Below are 20,288 nucleotides of genomic sequence, written 5' to 3'. Positions count from 1 at the left end.
ACACAGGGACAACATGTTACTACACTAGTGATCCAGACGCAGGGACAACATGTTACTACACTAGTGGTCCAGACACAGGGACAACATGTTACTACACTAGTGTTGGTGGGAGTGGTCAGTGGTGTTGAGGGCGTACGTTCATGGCGGTGTTGATCTTTGAGACGGTCTCGTCGTCCACGGGGAACTGGTAGATCTGGACGCCGTTGCTGACCAACTCGCTCATGATCTTGATCTTGAACTTGTGCAGCTCGCTCTTAGAGATGGTGTCGGCTTTGGCGATGACAGGAATGATGTTGACCTTCAAATGAGAACACAGTGTTGAGATCAAGTTCAGGAAATATCAGAAATGTCAAGTGAAGCGTGAGTGAGGTGAGCCGGCCTCTACTGAACATCCTCTCCGTTCCTCCAGAGGGTGACTCAAGCACAGCAGGGGGGCGGGGCGGGGTGTGGTGTGGTGTGGGGTGGTGTGGTTTGATGTGGTGTGGGGTGGTATGGTGTGGGGTGGTGTGGGGTGGGGTGGTGTGGGGTGGGGTGGTATGGTGTGGGGTGGTGTGGGGTGGTGTGATGTGGTGTGGTGTGGGGTGGGGTGGTGTGGGGTGGTATAGTGTGGGGTGGGGTTTGGTGTGGTTGTAGTTAGGCTCACTGAGTGTTTTCTGCCACACCAAGAACAATCAGGTTCAGATACAGCAGGTCATTGAAATTACTCCAAATACTATTCTGAAACTATTGGCGAATAAATTTCCCTATTTTTCTTTTTCTGTCGGTCTCTCCCGAGGAATCCCAGAGGATAATCCCTGCAGTTGGAATGCTAATCCTAATCTTCAACCAACCCAACCAACCTTTTCCTCCAAAACAAAACAGCAACCATAAAACTAACCCAGTCAGGGACAGGTTTGCCCGGTTGTCCAATCCTGAGCTGAGTCAACATGCTGCTATGTCAGACTTGTTCAGTCCTGTTTCAGTCAAATCATTAGACATGCGACGCTCAGGGTTTTATGTTGCTCGTACGAAACCAAGAATGAGAGATGGACTATTTGAACACAAATATGCAATACGTAAACGTAACTTTGATTATCCTATAGCAAGACACTTCAATGCCGTACACAATAGCAATGATTCTATTTTACGCATCGAAGGCATTGAACATATCAGACCGCTTCCTAGGGAGAGAGGAGGGGGCAGAATTCATGAACTTAATCAACGAGAAACATTTTGGAAACATTGTCTTGATGTGTTAAATCCACCAGCTCTTAATGAAGATATAGAATTTATGTGTTTTCTGTGATTTCTTGGTCTCTATATATTGTTAATATAACAACCTAATATAATAACCCAATAATAACCTTATAATATAATAATCCAAGTGTTTTTACAAGAAAGTGAAATTAATCTTACAGCAATCAATCAATGCCATGGCTATACTGGTGACATCATTACAAGCGATCAGAATTAACAACTGAAAAGCAAAGGGTCGTCTTATTCAGTCACTTATTAAAATAAGAGCTTTGACAGTCATGAAATAGGCGATGCACACCCTATCACTGTTACTGGCTGAGAGAGAGGAGCCAGCCACTAAGCCTGGCCTATAGGACTCGCCCATCACCTGGCTGGGGAGAGAGGAGCCAGCCTCTAAGCCTAGTCTACAGGACTCGCCCATCACCTGGCTGAGAGAGAGGAGCCAGCCGCTAAGCCTGGCCTATAGGACTCGCCCATCACCTGGCTGAGAGAGAGGAGCCAGCCGCTAAGCCTGGCCTATAGGACTCGCCCATCACCTGGCTGGGGAGAGAGGAGCCAGCCTCTAAGCCTGGCCTATAGGACTCGCCCATCACCTGGCTGAGAGAGAGGAGCCAGCCGCTAAGCCTGGCCTATAGGACTCGCCCATCCCTCTCTCCTCACAGCCACCTGAACACTTCCCTCTAGACCCAGGCTGCTGCACCTGAACACTTCCCTCTAGACCCAGGCTGCTGCACCTGAACACTTCCCTATAGACCCAGGCTGCTGCACCTGAACACTTCCCTATAGACCCAGGCTGCTGCACCTGAACACTTCCCTATAGACCCAGGCTGCTGCACCTGAACACTTCCCTCTAGACCCAGGCTGCTGCACCTGAACACTTCCCTCTAGACCCAGGCTGCTGCACCTGAACACTTCCCTATAGACCCAGGCTGCTGCACCTGAACACTTCCCTATAGACCCAGGCTGCTGCACCTGAACACTTCCCTATAGACCCAGGCTGCTGCACCTGAACACTTCCCTATAGACCCAGGCTGCTGCACCTGAACACTTCCCTATAGACCCAGGCTGCTGCACCTGAACACTTCCCTATGGACCCAGGCTGCTGCACCTGAACACTTCCCTATGGACCCAGGCTGCTGGTTCAAAGAGGATCTTTTACGGGATGAAATTACAAAGATACAAAATCTCAAAATTAGTTTTAGCTCTAATTTGATATTTGGTTTCTTTGTTGTAATTAATTGTCACAATCAATCCTCAAATTGACAGCTATTTGTGTGTAATGGTTTGTGTATAGGCTACACACTTAAAACCACGCAAGCTGCCCGCCCACTGTCATCCGTGTGACTGTGTTCATTTACATGTGTGAATCATCCCTTAAAGGGGCACCTCACTGATCAGCATCAGGCCTGGTATCAATGTCCCGCTGATAGATGAGGGCCAGTGAGTGAGTGAGTGAGTGAAGCCCCTCATCCACCCTGGAGAAGCCCCTCATCCACCCTGGAGAAGCCCCTCATCCACCCTGGTGAAGCCCCTCATCCACCCTGGTGAAGCCCATCATCCACCCTGATGAAGCCCCTCATCCACCCTGGTGAAGCCCATCATCCACCCTGGAGAAGCCCCTCATCCACCCTGGTGAAGCCCCTCATCCACCCTGGAGAAGCCCCTCATCCACCCTGGTGAAGCCCCTCATCCACCCTGGTGAAGCCCATCATCCACCCTGATGAAGCCCCTCATCCACCCTGGTGAAGCCCATCATCCACCCTGGAGAAGCCCATCATCCACCCTGGAGAAGCCCCTCATCCACCCTGATGAAGCCCCTCATCCACCCTGGTGAAGCCCCTCATCCACCCTGGTGAAGCCCATCATCCACCCTGGAGAAGCCCATCATCCACCCTGGTGAAGCCCCTCATCCACCCTGGAGAAGCCCATCATCCACCCTGGTGAAGCCCCTCATCCACCCTGGTCTCCAGAGAGCCTCACATCATCATCATCATCATCCACCCTGGTCTCCAGAGAGCCTCACATCTTCATCATCCACCCTGGTCTCCAGAGAGCCTCACATCATCATCATCATCATCCACCCTGGTCTCCAGAGAGCCTCACATCTTCATCATCCACCCTGGTCTCTAGAGAGCCTCACATCATCATCATCATCATCATCATCCACCCTGGTCTCTAGAGAGCCTCACATCATCATCATCATCATCATCATCATCATCATCATCATCCTCATCTCATCCACCCTGGTCCCCAGAGAGCCTCAGGCCAGCGTGAACGAGCAGGGCGTCCTCATTAGCCAGGCCAGGCTGGGACACAGAGGTCTGAACACAGGGACACACACTCACTTTGCTGTCCAGCTTCTTCATGGTGACCAGGTCCAGGGATTTGAGCGAGTGTCCTGAGGGGGCGATGAAGTAGAGGCAGGCGTGGATCCGGGAGTCGTGGTAGTTATGAAGCGAGCGCTTGATCTTCAGCTCCTCCTGGAGGTACGACTCAAACTGGGTATCGATGTAGTCCACCACATGCTGGTAGCTGTCACAGGAAAGATGCCACTATAATTACACGTTTACTGTATGAATGCTGTTGTTAACATGAGTAAAGCATGAATAAAGCATTTACTGACACAAAGCATAATATATTGTGAGCTATTAATGGCTTGTAAATATATTTCTTCGTTATAATCATGGTCCTCTTTATTACAACATTGTATAATTTCGTGTACAGTAATCTACTACAGTAATATATTACAGTAATCTATTACAGTAATCTACTACAGTAATCTATTACACACGCCCACTAAACTGATGATCAGGACGTCTTTGCTACTTGCCTCTCCTGCTTGTTCATCTGGTCCCCGAACCCCACCGTGTTGACGATGGTGAGCTTGAGGCGCACGTTGGTCTCCTGCAGGTCGTAGGTCTGCGCCCGCAGCTTCACCTTGGGCTCAAAGTGGGTCGACTCAGAGTTCTCAAAGTTAGTGTTGAAGAGTGTGTCCATCAGGGTGGATTTACCAATACCAGTTTCACCTGAAAACACGAGTACATGAGTACCTTAGGAGCAACATACTCAAACTACAAAGACAACACTTTATTTAAAGAGCATCTGGTCAATCAATTCAAAGCACAAGTCATGACTATGACTCGAAGTTAACATATTTAGTAATCATAATACTCACCTATACAGAGGATGTTGAAGCAGAACCCTTGGCAGGTTGATTTGTTGACCAGTTGATGAGGCAAGCTGTCAAAGCCCACATGCCCAGAGAGGGACAGGGGACGGGCATTTCTGTCCTGTAAGAGAAATACATTTATGAGCCTCATGCTCATAATTGAGTTTTTTTTATTATGAACTAACTACAGTACCTACGCTAGGATTGCTCTGGTTTACCTAAAATGCCTCGACTTCCCCAATGCAAAAGCTACAATAAATACATTGAGACAATAGACTACTTTAGTACTGATTCAACTCTGTCATTGTCTCGGCTACACTGATCACACACCGCTCTGTGACCTGTCCCTCTCTGTGACACAGCAGGAGGTGGCATGTGACCTGTCCCTCTCTGTGACACAGCAGGAGGTGGCATGTGACCTGTCCCTCTCTGTGACACAGCAGGAGGTGGCATGTGACCTGTCCCTCTCTGTGACACGGCAGGAGACTGTGGCATGTGACCTGTCCCTCTCTGTGACACAGCAGGAGACTGTGGCATGTGACCTGTCCCTCTCTGTGACACAGCAGGAGACTGTGGCATGTGACCTGTCCCTCTCTGTGACACAGCAGGAGGTGGCATGTGACCTGTCCCTCTCTGTGACACAGCAGGAGGTGGCATGTGACCTGTCCCTCTCTGTGACACAGCAGGAGACTGTGGCATGTGACCTGTCCCTCTCTGTGACACAGCAGGAGACTGAGGCATGTGATGGATACACCTCATGTGATGGATACACCTGGAAAAGCCCGGGACGGGAGATTCAGTTGAATGTCAGCAGTATCATATGACGATGGATCCTCGCAAAACATGTTTAAAAGTGTGTTTGTCAAGCTAATGCTCGGTCCTACCTTCCCAGGGAACGGACACAGGTCAAGCTCGCTCAGTGAGTTCTTGTCTTAGTAACCTGGCGAGTGAACATGTCTAGAGAGTGAACATGTCTAGAGAGTGAACATGTCTAGAGAGTGAACATGTCTAGAGAGTGAACATGTCTAGAGAGTGAACATGTTTAGAGAGTGAACATGTCTAGAGAGCCACTAACTCGGTTATGATCCAGACAGCCTGATGTTACATAGTTGCAATCACACGTTATGACATAGAAATGATTGAAACGTAACAATTACCCCCTGATGAGCCACATCCGACGAGGTCATCGCGATACAGCACAAAGGACCGATTGAAAAGTGTCACGTTTTAGTCTAAATACTAGAATAATAATAATAATAATCTCGCCTCATACAAAACAGTAAAAAAAACTTTTTGGGTGAGTGAAACGTAGCGAACTCTTCATAGTAAAAACTCTGAGTTACGTGGGGAGATATGCGTCAGCTTTTATTATTTATCTGTCAATCTAAAAACAAACTAACTATGTTGTTAAAATCTTATAAAATATATAGTCTCACTCTCGGTCTCACAACGAACATTTTTACAGTTTTAATATATTATTATATGCTTCGAGAGTGTCTCATTCCGGAGAATGACCCCCACATAGCCTACGAAATGGTATGGACTCGTTTTCCCGAACTTCTCTGGATCCACCCACTTTGAAACAGCGGCCATCTTGGCTCCGCTGAGGAATGCGTTCGTCGCACACGTGCACAGTCCCCTGGATCCAAGATGGCTGCTCACGCACCGCAGTCTCTCCATAGTCCGGTTGCTAGGAGGCGGAGGTCGCTTTCACCATAGAAATAAACCGTGTAGAGAGTCTGGCCCTCGCTTGTATTCTAACACATAAGCAGCTGTTCTACTCGTAGTATTTCTGTGTCCAGCCGGGGATGGGTTTCTGTGATGATGGAGCAATATTTAGAGAGATGCGAAGTCTGTGGGACAGTGAAAGGCAGCCTTGGCTAAGGTTAGGCTATAGGCTACAAGCTCTTAGGCTCATTAGACTAATGTCCAACTGGGTTGGGATTGTCAGGCTGTTCTATAACTAGACCATACTCTCACAAATCTGCTCTTTAATTCAATCTCAATGGCGACTGAATGCTCCCAAGAAGCGGTCCTCCGGTTCCTAACGGATCGTGGGGGAAGAGTGAAAAACCTGGAGTTAATTGAGTTTTTTAAATGTGTTTTTCCGACCGACCCTGAAAAGAGAGCAGTTATAAGGGAATATTTTAAGGGATTTGTGGACAACATTGCATTTGTGAAAATAGAAAACGATGTGAAATTTGTTTGTTTAAGGAAAAAGTATCGAGGCTCGGTGAAGTGCGTGGAAAAAGACACGCGTGACGGGATGAAGACAGGTGAGACATCAGTCTCTGAGCAGGAGGACAAAACTGCTTTACATGACAAAGGACAGCCGATATCAGAATGTCCCACTGAACCGGAGATGTCCCCGTCTGAACAGGTGAGCAGCGAGATCACCGCAAACGGCGCTGCGCAACAAGAAATCTCACCTGTCTCACCTGGCTCAGGTTACGGAACTAGAAAGGCACTGCCTCAATTTCCAGACATTGTTCTGCAAAGTAAAACTAGTCAAGGAATTCAACCCGTCGCTGAGAATAACGCGGACATGGGAAACACTTGCACGAGTAAGAAGAATATAGACCTGGGTTCTCCTTCTGGGGGAGACACGGGGACGAGCAGCGCGCGTCCGCCGGACATACCCAGGATCGCCCTGATTGAAGCGTCCCCGCTGCCGGCTGAAGCAGATGGATCCATGTTCACATTACCAGGTGTGGAAACTCTGGGACAGGCGGACACACTGGGCTTACTGGGCTCACAGGAAAAACAATACTCTGATAGTGAATCTGTCTCATTGGGTGTAACCCAAGGACGCAAAGAACCCAGCGTGTGCAGGGCTGACGTGGTGACCAGACGCAGACCCTTGAGGGAGTCCCAGCGTAGCCTGGGGTCCAGTCAGCCCTCGGAGGACTGGGCAGGCGACCTGCAGGCGGACTCCCTGAGCGCGTCGGGGAGCGACAGCAACACCCCCAAGGGGAGCCGGAAGAACTTCATTGAGCTCATGATGAACAGCTCGCCTCAGGTCCGGCGCAGCCTGGCGCTGAGGAACTCCGTCCACCTGTCCGCCAGGCACAGCGCCAGCGACAGCGACTCCGCCTCCCTGGTGTCGTCCCTCACGGACGACGAGGGCGCGTCGGTGGCGCTGGACCCGCTGGAGCACGCCTGGATGGTGTGTTCGGCAGACGGAGAGTGGGAGGGGCTCCAGCAGCTCCTGGCCTGCGAGCCTCATCTGATCCTGAAGAAGGATTTCGTCACGGGCTTCACCGTCCTCCACTGGGCCGCCAAGCAGGGCAAACCCGAGCTGCTGGCGCTGATCGTCAACTTCGCCAAACAGCAGTCGGTGCCCCTCAACATCAACGCCAGGTCCAGCGCCGGCTACACGGCCCTGCACATGGCCGCCATGCACAACCATGTGGAGGTGGTCAAGCTGCTGGTGGGAGCCTACGACGCCGACGTGGAGGTCAGGGACTACAGCGGGAAGAAGGCGTGTCAGTACCTCAAAGACGGCGTGGCGCTGGACGTGAGAGACATCATCGGCGCCGCGCACGACGACGACCCGGAGAGCAGGGATCACGGGTTCGGGGTCCGCTGGAGGCTGTCCAAGGTCCTCCATCCCAACCGCACGTCCCCGAAGCCACGGAAGCACCAGGAGGACGACGCCGGCCCCGCCCGGGCCACGGTGCTCCGCAGGAAATCATCCCTCAGCAAGAAGAAACCCAGACAAAATGTCCGCCTGGGGACCCAGATCGTCCACAGCAAATCGTTCCGGGACAGTCAGGAGATGGGCGGGTCCTTGGGAAGCCTGTTAAGGTCCAGACCCAAGTCCTCCCTGTTTGGGTGAAGAAGCTGTATCTGCCCAGAGGGAAACAGACACACGGGGTTGAGCCCAACAAGCCGGAGGAGCTGACGGGTCCAGATGAACATCTAAACATTCACTACAATCACAGATCAGGACATCTGGACATGCAAGTAACTGAAACGCAAGGCTGCATATTTCAAAGGGATAAGCGTTCTGTCAACATCATGTGAGGTGTTAAGTATCGGGGCTGATTAACACCACTAATCAGGCCCAACACTTCTGTCCAGATCCTAAGCCTCTTATCGTTCACGCCTGGTCATTTAACCTTCAGCTCGGCCAACATGTGACCCTTAGCGTGGTGTTAGGGGAGCAGGAACCCTGGTGAATACAGCAAGCTCATGTTACGTTTACTACCATTTCTGTTCAACTGATATGACTGTATCAAAGAATTATTGTTTGTTCAGAGAGTTCATCATTTATAATTTCATTAATTATTGTCCAAAAACTGGATGGCAACATTCATACGTCCACCTGCAGGAATTTGATATAATTAATTTGATATAGTTAATTTGCTATGGTTAATTTGATATAGTTAATTTGCTATGGTTAATTTGATATAGTTAATTTGATATGGTTAATTTGATATAGTTAATTTGATATGGTTAATTTGATATAGTTAATTTGATATGGTTAATTTGATATGGTTAATTTTATATGGTTAATTTGATATGGTTAATTTGCTGTATGGTAGTTCCTCTCTGTGTTTCAGTAGTGGCCAGTCCAAAAGCCTGTAATGTTTATGACTGGGTGGAGGTTTGTGTCACACAGCCCTGTGGTTAGGCAGGGTTTCCCCCCTCTGGCACGCAGGGCTAGAGCTGCTCTCACACACCCTGGCAGGGCTAGAGCTGCTCTCACACACCCTGGCAGGGCTAGAGCTGCTCTCTCTCACACCCTGGCAGGGCTAGAGCTGCTCTCACACACCCTGGCAGGGCTAGAGCTGCTCTCACACACCCTGGCAGTCACACAGCCCTGTGGTAAGGCAGGGTCCCCCCCCTCTAAAGCTGCTCTCACACACCCTGGCAGGGCTAGAGCTGCTCTCACACACCCTGGCAGGGCTGAAGCTGCTCTCACACACCCTGGCAGGGCTAGAGCTGCTCTCACACACCCTGGCAGGGCTAGAGCTGCTCTCACACACCCTGGCAGGGCTGAAGCTGCTCTCACACACCCTGGCAGTTTGAGGTTCTAAAGCTGCTCTCACACACCCTGGCAGTTTGAGGTTCTAAAGCTGCTCTCTCACACCCTGGCAGTTTGAGGTTCTAAAGCTGCTCTCTCACACCCTGGCAGTTTGAGGTTCTAAAGCTGCTCTCTCACACCCTGGCAGTTTGAGGTTCTAAAGCTGCTCTCTCACACCCTGGCAGTTTGAGGTTCTAAAGCTGCTCTCTCACACCCTGGCAGTTTGAGGTTCTAAAGCTGCTCTCTCACACCCTGGCAGTCACACAGCCCTGTGGTGAGGCAGGGTCCCCCCCCCCGAGCTGCTCTCACACACCCTGGCAGTTTGAGATTCTTGTGAAAAGCAACACAGTGATTTTCTTTGCATTTGCATTTTGTGGGATTTAAGGATTGGCATTTCCTGTTTTTGTGCACACCTAAAACAAGTTCAGGCCTGCACTTAAACATAATCAGTTTCACAATCCCATATGATTATCCAACCCTTGTGAGTAATTTGTGTTTTTATGAAGCCCTGACATGCAGCCTATTGGACCATAAACGGCTGCTGCTGATGGATGTGGACCAGTTCCCTCTGGGCTCCTGGGAGCTGCTGAATGTGCTCTGGATTCAATGTTACTTTATTTTGAAATATTTTTCTTCAGGTTCTTGGATTGAATCTGACCAAAACCCAGTGCTTCAGAATAAAGGCTTTCATTTTTCCCTCTTACACTATAATCTTGGCCTAAAAGAGAAGGTTGAGCTGGCATGGTGGTCGTGGTACAGCAGTCTGAACCACGCTGGAGGAGTTTACAGTGCATCATGCAAGTGGATCATGTCTAGTAGGTTGTTTATAAATTAGAATGTGTACTGCACTTAAAAAGTACATGTATGACTTATATGACAAACCTGGTTCTGTGTTATATTGTTTACTCCATATATACAGTATATCTAAATGCTACACAGTCTTTATTTTATATAGTATATACAATCTTCATTGGCCATTTTTGTTGAAACTGCTCACATATTTACATTCTCTAATGCTATGAGATTGTTCATGAGATAATAATCACCATCTGATGTTGAAAGGGCTGGAACCTCAAATAAATGTGATTTGTTTTTTCTCAGTTGTCTTCAGATAAAGTTTTGTACAGATTTCTTCTTTTTTATTGAATGAATAATAATGGAGTTACATCATGTCTTCAGCCATGGTTGCTGCCGTCTGTATTTTATGGTTCATTGGAAATTAAAGGGGTATACTTTGCACTTATAAAATTATAAATCTTCCTCTTAATCACAATTAACATCTGTTTAAATTAGTACAGACGCCTTATAGGGTGACTCAAAATAAAATATTACTAAAACAATTAAGGTTACTTTGAATTTACTCCATGGGACAAACAACATGTCATATAATAATCTTATGAATGTGTAATGGAAGCGTCTTACTTATGTAGTAATACTAGAGTATATGCAGGGTTTGAGTTGAGCAGGAGCTCCCCAGAGCAGAGGACTGGGTCCTCAGACGCTGAGAGCTCGAGTATCAGCTGCCCCCACATATAAACCAACAGTACTGGGCAGTACCAGCACCTGCCCCAGTCCAAGTTAAGCACTGTGTACATGTGTTTACTGTATGATGAATTATATCTATCTATATATAAGTCAAAACACACGTGTAACTTCAGTAATTAGAGCGAACTGTCCTATGCTTGCCTCACTAACAAAGAGCTTTCATTCCCTCATCCCTGACGTATGAAGCAGGGAAATGTCTCTGGACTGATGGGGAGGCCCCTCCCTCCTTCACTCCCTCCTTCACTCCCTCCTTCACTCCCTCCTTCCCTCACTCCCTCCTTCACTCCTTCCCTCCCTCACTCCCTCCTTCACTCCCTCCTTCACTCCCTCCTTCCCTCACTCCCTCCTTCACTCCCTCCCTCACTCCTTCCTTCACTCCCTCCCTCACTCCCTCCCTCCCTCACTCCCTCCCTCACTCCCTCCCTCACTCCCTCACTCACTCCCTCCCTCACTCCCTCCTTCACAGATATGGATCTGGAATACTTCTGTGTCTAAACGGTAGAGTGAGATGGGAGGCCTGCCTGTCTGTGGACGACCTTTTGACCACATGTAACTGAATGTGCTTAGTTTTCATGTGGTGCCGTGGTCCAGAGATAGGAATGAGGAATGTGCTTGTGTTTCTGCTGAGTTGTCAATCATCAATCAATACTGTCAATAATATTGACAATTCCAGGACAAAGGCAAGCGTCTTGTTTCATCTAGAGAATATAGGCCTGCATCCTGTAGCAGATAACCAGACCAGAGAGAGAAGAGTGAGGGAGATTTCACATCACCAGACTTGTTGAGTTGTGCCAGGATGTACAGTAGATCTGTATTCAGGACGTGTTAAAACGAACAACACCACAGCAATCTTCAAACTGTCCTTGTGTATATAGATCTACAGTAGGGGAGCGGGGTGCAGGCAGCCTGAGAAGCACCAGGCCTGGATCAATGTCTCCAGGGGGTTAAAGGTACACTGCTGATAATTCAAATCTTTTTGATAACCGACTTTCAGAAGATGTGCTTAAAGGTGTCATCACGTCCTGGTTGAGTTATACAACATAATGTTCTGAATCTCACAAAACATCTATTAGGCAAGTGATACTATATACAGTACCTCCATTAATGTAGGCTACATTATTACACGGAGCAATGTTGGGAAATGTGTTTTTTGTTGTCGTGTTTTGCACTACAGGGCCACCTTCACAACCTGAGGGTCAGTGAGTGACCTAGTAGAAACACACAGCACATACACACAAACATACAGTACACACACACACACACACACACAAACATACAGTACACACACAGACACAGAGCACACGTATATATTCACACACACACTATAGATGATATGTTGAAATGCAATTGAGAGGGTGGTTTTTGTGCCAAGAAAAGGCCATAATACACCCCTTCAACCTCCCTAAATATCAGCCCTTGATCAGCACAAACACACACACACACACACACACATACAAATACATGTACTGTACACACACATTTGGACAGTTTTGATGTTAATATACTGTATTTATTTTTAAAATGTGTTATTGCTTATATTACAGTTTGTATATTTTATTATTATTTGGATGCTGTGGAAAATGTGTTTTGATTGTTTGTTTGTTTATTTAGATCCCCATTAGCCATTGCATTGCAGCAGCTGCTCTTCCTCTCTTCTGCAGCAGCTGCTCTGTTCTGACTCACTTTATGCGAAGTACTGCAGTGCCCATTGAAAACATGCCCACAGCGCCCTCTGGCTGCTAGGTGGTATATAACATTGAGCCTGTGGTAAATGTGTGACATAATGACCTCAATACAGAGTCGATGGCGCTGTCACACCATATTGAATCCAGCGAGAACCAACTACAAACCTTAGCTGGTCATTAGCTGGTCTTGCTGGATTTACCTTCCTATTACCTGGTGGGCCAACCTGTCAGTCTACCCTCCTCTCTGTCAGTCTACCCTCCTCAGTCAGTCTACCCTCCTCTCTGTCAGTCTACCCTCCTCTCTGTCAGTCTACCCCCCTCTCTGTCAGTCTACCCTCCTCTCTGTCAGTCTACCCTCCTCAGTCAGTCTACCCTCCTCTCTGTCAGTCTACCCTCCTCTCTGTCAGTCTACCCCCCTCTCTGTCAGTCTACCCTCCTCTCTGTCAGTCTACCCTCCTCTCTGTCAGTCTACCCCCCTCTCTGTCAGTCTACCCTCCTGTGTGTCAGTCTACCCCCCTCTCTGTCAGTCTACCCTCCTCTCTGTCAGTCTACCCCCCTCTCTGTCAGTCTACCCTCCTCTCTGTCAGTCTACCCTCCTCTCTGTCAGTCTACCCTCCTGTCTGTCAGTCTACCCTCCTCTCTGTCAGTCTACTCCCTCTCTGTCAGTCTACCCTCCTCTCTGTCAGTCTACCCTCCTCTCTGTCAGTCTACCCTCCTCTCTGTCAGTCTACCTCCTATCTGTCAGTCTACCCTCCTCTCTGTCAGTCTACCCTCCTCTCTGTCAGTCTACCCTCCTCTCTGTCAGTCTACCCTCCTGTCTGTCAGTCTACCCTCCTCTCTGTCAGTCTACCCTCCTCTCTGTCAGTCTACCTCCTCTCTGTCAGTCTACCCTCCTCTCTGTCAGTCTACCCTCCTGTCTGTCAGTCTACCCTCCTCTCTGTCAGTCTACCCTCCTCTCTGTCAGTCTACCCTCCTATCTGTCAGTCTACCCTCCTGTATGTCAGTCTACCCTCCTGTATGTCAGTCTACCCTCCTCTCTGTCAGTCTACCCTCCTGTGTGTCAGTCTACCCTCCTCAGTCAGTCTACCCTCCTCTCTGTCAGTCTACCCCCCTCTCTGTCAGTCTACCCTCCTCTCTGTCAGTCTACCCCCCTCTCTGTCAGTCTACCCTCCTCTCTGTCAGTCTACCCTCCTGTGTGTCAGTCTACCCTCCTGTATGTTAGTCTACTCCCTCTCTGTCAGTCTACCCTCCTGTCTGTCAGTGAGAGAGGGGGAGATAGACAGTGAGAGAGAGAGAGAGAGAGAGAGAGAGAGAGAGAGAGGAGAGAGAGTGTGAGAGGGAGAGAGAGAGAGAGGGAGAGAGGAGAGAGAGTGTGAGAGGGAGAGAGAGAGAGAGGGAGAGAGATAGAGTGAGAGGGGAGAAAGAGGGAGAGAGAGGAAGTGAGGGATAGAGCGAGAGAGGGATAGAATGAGGGAGAGAGAGTAAGAGAGAGTGAGAGAGAATGTGTTTTTACTGTGGGTACTGTGTTTAGTGTTAGTGTTTTATTGTTAGTACTGCCTTGTTGTGTTTGAGTGTTTTTCTGTCAGGGAAGCAAACAAATGCATGAAGACTGTGGATGAGAAGATGCATCTGGAGCCTGTAAAGCTCACCTGCTCTCTGCTGCCCCCTAGGGGCCTTTAAATACAGGTTTCTCATGTTTTCCTTTTAAATCTGGCTCATATAATATTCTCTTTTACAGTTTTCCTCAATTGTTTAAACATGTTCTGAAAGAAAACCACATTTTCTCAAAACTACACACAGACCACAAAACACACACTGTTGTTATTATTGGATGTGTAATGCACTTCTGGGACAGCAGGGGGCAGTTGCATTGAAAGGGGATTGCGTTTAAGCACCGAGTTAATTGGAACAGGTGTGCGTACCCAACAAGAAGAAGAAGAAGAAGAAGAACAGGTGTGCTGCCGAGGAAACCGTTTAACAGATAGTTTAGCAGTAACGCCGTTTTTAGATGACCTAATTATCATGTGTTTACCTGGATGCAAGACTGTACACATCATTGGTGTAATAAATGGATAAACAGCAGGTAAAGTCAGGATAAACAGCAGGTGAAGTCAGGAGCGTGTTAATTGCACATGCTGATGCGACGGCACGCGTCAAACATTTTACTGGCATGCGCGGTATGGCTCCCAGGCTCACAGGAAAGCCGTCGTCAAAACTCGCTTCCACGAACTTTGTCATCATTGGATTTGCCGTGGAGAAGGACGCCGACTGTGGATTATAATCAACGAGGGACCCCCGCTGCCAGGCCCGGGAGGATGGATTAATCAAGACCAGCAGAACGCAGATCAACATGCATCTCCTCATGAGGTGAGTAGCGCTACTTAAAGGCTATATGACCTATATGACTTATATGACTTGTTTGCACACATTTTGGGGGCGTAAATCCAAGCTTGGTAGTTGAAAAGGAAGTAAACTTTGATTTGACTGTTGCGTCTCCACGTTCGTGCCGGATTGCTGCGCAATGGTGAATGTGAACTTTGTTGTTCTTGCCTGCCCGGCCTGGGCCAGATATCAGCTCTACTGACCTGGGCCAGATATCAGCTCTACTGACCTGGGCCAGATATCAGCTCTACTGACCTGGGCCAGATATCAGCTCTTCTGACCTGGGCCAGATATCAGCTCTTCTGACCTGGGCCAGATATCAGCTCTACTAACCTGGAGGATGACGGGACACCTGACCCTAGCGCTAATGACCCGCTGCTGCACGATGCTGCCATCTAGTGGCTGTGATCAGTATTACTCGGGTTCTACTCCCGCCCGGGGCATAAAGAAACCTATGGGTTACAGGCCCTATTTTTTGGATTATAGTTTTTAAGTTCTGTTTGGTTTAAATGATGGAGAGTGTTGAGTTTGTGCAGGCTCCTTCTAAGGAGTTGCTGGCTCTGTGGAGGGCTCAGTTGAACATCGCGCGGTTGTGGTTTAACCGTTGGTTACAGGATGGTGTTAAATCTGTTCTGAGAGCAGGGCTGGTTGAATAAGAGGGTCCATGATGATGGCGAGGAGCCCCTCTAGAGGACGGCTCTGTGGGATGGACTGTCTCCGGTAGCTGACCCTGATGCTGTGTGTGAAACTGTCCCATTTATAAAGTGTGTATCATTAATAAATGGCCACTAGATGGCACCCTAAGACCATGAATAAGAGTAAGGCGTACAGGTGGGCCACCAGTGGTTATATTCCTCATCGGAATAATAATAATAATAGATTTTATATATAATTTGGTTATGAGCCATAACCATGAGAGGATGAGATGAGCCATAACCAAGCGCCAGATAAGAGAATGAGTGTTACGGGAAAGGTGTTGATTTGTTTGTTTTTCCTTCCCGTCTCCCCCAGGTGTTGGCCAGCGGTGGTGCATGTGGTTCCTGGTCCCGCCTTGTCCTGTCCTGTCAATCATCGTTGTCCTCAGTGTGTTCCGTCCTCGTGTCCCTCATTGGTTTCCCACCCGTGTTCAATTGTCCCAATTAACTACCTGCCTTGTTGTCCAATCATCTGTGTCCCTGTCTCCTATAAGAGTGTGCTGTGTCCCTGTCTCCTATAAGAGTGTGCTGTGTGTCCCTGTCTCCTATAAGAGTGTGCTGTGTCCCTGTCTCCTATAAGAGTGTGCTGTGTGTGTCCCTGTCCCCTATAAGAGTGTGCTGTGTGTCCCTGTCTCCTATAAGAGTGTGCTGTGTGTCCCTGTCTCCTATAAGAGTGTGCTGTGTGTCCCTGTCTCCTATAAGAGTGTGCTGTGTGTCCCTGTCTCCTATAAGAGTGTGCTGTGTGTCCCTGTCTCCTATAAGAGTGTGCTGTGTGTCCCTGTCTCCTATAAGAGTGTGCTGTGTGTCCCTGTCTCCTATAAGAGTGTGCTGTGTGTCCCTGTCTCCTATAAGAGTGTGTTGTGTGTCCCTGTCCTCTATAAGAGTGTGCTGTGTGTCCCTGTCTCCTATAAGGGTGTGCTGTGCTGTGTGGAGGAGGTGGAGGAGAGGGGTTGTTATCTTTGTTGCATACCTGTTACTTTTGTTGGTGTTACCTAGTTTGATTGTTGGTTTGTGACCCCTAGTCCTTTGTCGTCTTGGTCAAGGGAGAAGGGCTAGGTAAGACACCCTGGGGTCTACATTTTCACCATGTAGGTAACCACTGTCTATACACACTAGGTAAGACGCGTGCGGTGCCCTTGTAGCAGGTAGGTTAGGTTCCGGGCAGGTCTAGTTAGTTAGTGTGTGTGGAGTAGGTAGGTTAGAGGGGTGGGGAAGTTTAGGGCTGTTTGTGTTGTGTGGCAATGCCCCATGGTCCTCCTCCCTGCCCCCCCTCTCCTACCCTTTGTTAGCGTCAGGAAGAGTGGGTTATGTTGTTTACCCCACCATGTCTTGTCCATTGTTGTTGTACTCATGAGTTTTGTTTGGCAATAAATCCTTTTTATTAAAAAGGTACCTTGGATTTGGGCAGTGTCTTGTTTTGGATGCCCCACACCCAGAGAATTGCATTGTTCCATCTGCCAGCTGTGTTGCACACAGACTTAATGTTCTTACTCACCATACCCCTGCTAATAACACAATGTAACACCAAGGCACCTTATTGAATGACTGAATGACACCATGAAAGTGAATGAACTCACTCCAGAATGATGTTATTGACACTTATCAAATATAGATTCTCTTCTGATATTTGTCACAAATACTATCCTCTTGAATCCTAGCTTTATTCATTGTACACATTCATAATCTTGGCCAGTGTGAAGCGTTGGGGGAGTAGCTCCCAGCAGACTTGCTTGCATCAACTGATATCTTCCAGACAACGTAATGTTAAGGTTTTTCATGTTTTGCAGCTTTATTGCGCAATGTTTAAAATGAGTGTGCTTACTTTCACAGTGTCCATAGTCATATAAGGGGACCAGATGAGGTGATTAGTTGTGGATAATGAACTAGATAATTGTGCTTTGGTTTTACAGGTTTTTTATACGGGTGATCCTCAGTTAGAACTCTAAGATGCCATTTGGTTAGCATCACTCTCGGGCACATATCTACTATCTGACCAAGCTTCAGGCACAACTGCCACACTTGGTCCTCAGCTGGTTGTGATGTCCTCATCTGGTTGTGATGTCCTCATCTGGTTGTGATGTCCTCATCTGGTTGTGATGTCCTCATCTGGTTGTGATGTCCTCATCTGGTTGTGATGTCCTCATCTGGTTCTGATGTCCTCGGCTGGTTGTGATGTCCTCGGCTGGTTGTGATGTCCTCAGCTGGTTGTGATGTCTTCTCCTGTAATAATGGGTTTAATAAAGCAGTTCTGAGCTGCATGTCTCTCTCCATGTTCTCATCACTGCTCAGGTACCGGAAAGACTCTTATTCAACTGAACATGAGTGAAATGCTTCCCCTCTGATACATGTGTATTAGGGCTGCACGATTATGACAGAAGATAATAATTGCGATTATTTGCTTCAAAATGGTAATTGCGATTAATAATTGTGATTAATATTTAATATATAATTATAATATATAATAACCAAAATGCTCCCAAATCACGGACATTGATCCCTTTCTTGCTACTAACTCACTGACCTTGTTTTCGCTCATTTTTTCACTACTCATGGCTGCGGGTACTCTTGTCTTGTGACACTTGTCTTGACCTACTGCTATCTGTCTTCTCAGTGAAATTGCTGCGCACAGCGCACTCAGGAATGCATGTGATTGGTCAGACAGCATAAGTGCCTGTGATTCGTCCGTGTAGTCCTAGCACACTCGATTCAAAGCAAAATTATTAATCACATTAATTGCGGCCTTTTACGATTAGTTAATCGCAGAGGTCATAATCGCGATTTCGATTAATTCACGATTAATTGTGCAGCCCTAGTGTGTATAGAAATATCCTGTGAAACACCCCCCTCCAAACAGGTCATGAGTCCAGACTGGGCCGGCAAACAGGAAATGCTTCAAACTGTTAAAATCTCCCCATTAATGGACCCTTCACACTTTCTTTATAGCTTTCCGCTGACGGTGGAGGACCTGATTATGCTGGCGCACGTGTCACAGTGTTCCTGTTTCTCAGGCAGAAACCACAGAAGTAGAAACGTGTGCAGAAGTTCTCAGTTCTCAGACGGAGTGGGATCCAAGGTGGGATCCAAGGTTCACCAGGGATTCATGTCCCAAACCTCCTCTCCATTGGCTGTTTCAATTCCATATTCCTCAATGTCTTTAAGGTCACGTACTAGAGGAGAGAAGTCACGTACTAGAGGAGAGAACACTTTCTCCTGTCAAAGAAACTGAACATCTTCCTCCCTACACATCACCACCTGCATGGGGTCAATACAGGAGGGGTTGTATCAGTATCTCTGAAAGGGTCAAACACACCGGCAGTATTTTGTGCTTTTTTCCTGCCGGATCCAAGAGGTTTTACAACCTCAAATGGATCTTGTGAACAGAGAAGATGGGGACTCCAGTATGAGAATATGTTCAGTATTTTACGACGCATGACTCAAAGCATTTTGATATGCAAGTCCTCAGTGGGAAGGGACAGCTGGAAGGACATGTTTGTCTTGTGTCTCGTTATCCTTGAACCTGTCTGTTCTCTGATCAGAGCTCATCACTCATCCTTCTGCGCCACTTCAACATCCAGAGTGAGGAAGTGGAACCTCTTCTCTCTTCCTCTCCTCCTTTGATCTTCACCTCTCCTCTTCTCCTCCTACTCACGAAGCCGGCAACCAGCTGGATCTCATCTTCACTATTGCCGTTTATGAAACTCGTGGAGTAACATGGATTTGTTACTCTATTTGCACAAAGGTCATGACATGAAAATCACGGGCCAGATCCACAAATGAAAACAACAGTTGGAATGAAGCCAGCTCCCTGTGTGGGGTGCTAGGGACAGGGTTTGGGGTTAGGGTTAGTTAGGGTTAGGGCCGTTGAAGTGCCGTCCACACTATTCCTAGAATACACTCCAGAAGTCCAGTTTGATACCTTGACTCTGCGTCAGGATCAATTCCCATTGTTTCCTCCATAGCTGACTGAACGCTTCAGGGTCCCACAATCCACCCACACATTAAAGCTTCCCCAGTGAACCCTGACCTGAACCCTGACCTGCACTATTAACACTGATTCACTGAGCCTTTCATTTGACAGGTGGATGAATAACCGTGCTGGTGAATGATAAACTCATCCTGCTCACAACACCTGGATGCGCCACCGGAGGGCGCTGCGCTCAAACGGCAGATGGCTGCTCTACCTCCCGAGCCTCCGAATAACCTCTACAAACACCATCGACTAGTCTTTATAAAGGTCCTCTTCCCTTCAGTAGAAGGAATCCAAAAATAACTAATCCAACCACCTGTGCAACATTGTTACATCGTTTAAATTACGTAGAGGAGATTTCACCTTCTGAAGTAAACATCAGGCTTCATGGTTCTGCTATCTACAGATGACAAATAAAAGAAGACTGTAGTAACCTAGCCCACAGTCTTATGAGCCCTTATGTAACATCACTTACAGTACATTACTACATGATTCACCACCTCCTACATGCGCCTCACATTCAAAGTTAAATATTCACCAGTGTGATGATTATAGATGCACGCCATGAGGTCATATTCTC

General features: G+C 47.8%; 2 protein-coding genes across 2 annotated transcripts in view; one reads left to right on the top strand and one right to left on the bottom strand.

Moving 5' to 3' along the window:
* Positions 1-5,693, bottom strand: part of LOC311321448 (septin-11-like) — an 11,214-nt gene extending 5,521 nt beyond the window's left edge. The window contains exons 1-5 of the mRNA XM_084453429.1: positions 5,563-5,693; positions 4,412-4,526; positions 4,067-4,262; positions 3,582-3,768; positions 137-298 (exon numbers count right to left, since the gene is read on the bottom strand). Of these exons, the coding sequence (XP_084309555.1) occupies positions 137-298; positions 3,582-3,768; positions 4,067-4,262; positions 4,412-4,526; positions 5,563-5,592 (690 nt within the window). The 5' untranslated portion in view covers positions 5,593-5,693. The remainder of the gene's footprint in view (positions 1-136; positions 299-3,581; positions 3,769-4,066; positions 4,263-4,411; positions 4,527-5,562) is intronic.
* A 717-nt stretch (positions 5,694-6,410) lies between these two features.
* Positions 6,411-8,243, top strand: LOC311322083 (ankyrin repeat domain-containing protein SOWAHC-like; the record flags this gene model as incomplete). The annotated part of the gene is made up of 1 exon (XM_084454093.1): positions 6,411-8,243. One exon carries the CDS (start codon positions 6,411-6,413, stop codon positions 8,241-8,243), a length of 1,833 nt encoding a protein of 610 aa, XP_084310219.1.
* Positions 8,244-20,288: the final 12,045 nt, after the last annotated feature.

This window comes from Borostomias antarcticus (genome assembly GCF_949987555.1).
Source record: "Borostomias antarcticus genome assembly, chromosome: 19".
NCBI lineage: Eukaryota > Metazoa > Chordata > Actinopteri > Stomiiformes > Stomiidae > Borostomias > Borostomias antarcticus.
Note: the sequence above shows the minus strand (reverse complement) of the source record. Positions and strands in the feature narration are given on the sequence as shown.